General features: G+C 48.2%; 1 protein-coding gene across 1 annotated transcript; it reads left to right on the top strand.

The window, feature by feature from the left end:
* Positions 1-476: 476 nt before the first annotated feature.
* Positions 477-1,247, top strand: Pmar_PMAR026942 (malate dehydrogenase, putative; the record flags this gene model as incomplete). The annotated part of the gene is made up of 1 exon (XM_002767599.1): positions 477-1,247. A coding segment is annotated over one exon (771 nt), but the record flags the coding sequence as incomplete, so codon positions are not given.
* Positions 1,248-1,315: the final 68 nt, after the last annotated feature.

The following is a 1,315-nucleotide window of genomic DNA, read 5'->3' as shown; positions in this document are numbered from 1 at the left end:
GTGACCTTAGCATCAATCGCTAGTTATGGCAACCGTATATCACACATATCTTGTATCGTCGTATGTTATAGAGTACTTAGTATAATGCGGGTTATGGGAATTCCTCCTCGAGAAAGGGAACCTCCACACACAAAGTATACCAAGCACTTCGTACTCGCACTGGTTCCCGAAGCAGTCGCCTGGAGAGTAGTCCGTTATGGACCTCCTCCTCCTCTTTCCAGCCTGCAGCACTTCCTAGTGTATCCACTGTTGGTTGACTTCTTGGCTTTGGCTCTTATTCAGTCTCTTGTGGGAGGCACTGCACAAGCCGGTCGACAACCGCACAAAGCTTAGGCGCTACGCTGCGGTGTGACGCCTGTTAGATACTCGGAACCTCATTAATTATTAGTAATTGAAGTTGGTATTCATGTCGTATAGAAGTTTACTTCATATTTTTCTCAGTTCCTTTGTATTGCAACTGTTATTCTAGTTTTATCATGAGTTTCACCACTACTACTACTACCGATATGAAAGTCACTCTCGTTGGAGCCTCCGGTGCTATCGGCATGCCGCTTTCGTTGTTGCTGAAGATGAACCCAATGATCACTGAGTTGGCCCTGTACGATGTCAAGCAAGCCCGTGTACCTGTTGCTGGTGTTGCTGCTGATTCCTCTCACATCAACTCTCCTGCTAAGGTCAAGGGTTATGCTGGTCCCGCTCAGCTCGAGGCCGCACTTACAGGGTCTAAAGTTATCGTTTGTACTGCTGGTATCGCTCAAAAGCCTGGTATGTCTAGAGATGATCTTTTCAACGTCAACGCTGGTATAATGCGTGACTTGGCAACTGCGTTCGCCAAGTATGCTCCTGAGGCTGTTGTCTGCATCTTGTCGAACCCCGAGACTGCTCTCGTGCCCATCACTGCTGAAGTTTACAAGAAGGCTGGCGTATACGACTCGAGGAAGATCGTGGGTATCACCACCCTTGATGTGACACGTGCCAGGACGTTCTATGCTGAGGCTACGGGTATGGATGTTGAAAAAGTTGACGTCCCTGTTGTTGGTGGTCATGGTGGCTGTGCTATCCTCCCTCTATTCTCTAAGGCAACTCCTTATGTCAAGCTGGACGAAGAAAGCATCGAAGAGCTTGATGATCATGTTCAAAATGCAGTTACTGAGGTTGTTGATGCACTCGCTGGTGCCGGGTCGGCCAGCCTTTCAATGGCTTACTCGGCTGCCCAGTTTGTGGATATAGTTATCCGCGGGTTAAAGGTGAAAGCCATACAGCCTGTGCTTATGTCAACGAGCCTTATGAGGACGTACAGTTCTTTGCTCATATC

Source organism: Perkinsus marinus (assembly GCF_000006405.1).
Source record: "Perkinsus marinus ATCC 50983 genomic scaffold scf_1104296970472, whole genome shotgun sequence".
In the NCBI taxonomy this organism is placed as follows: domain Eukaryota; phylum Perkinsozoa; order Perkinsida; family Perkinsidae; genus Perkinsus; species Perkinsus marinus.
The sequence above is the reverse complement of the archived record's forward strand: the minus strand, read 5'-3'. Positions and strand labels throughout refer to the sequence as shown.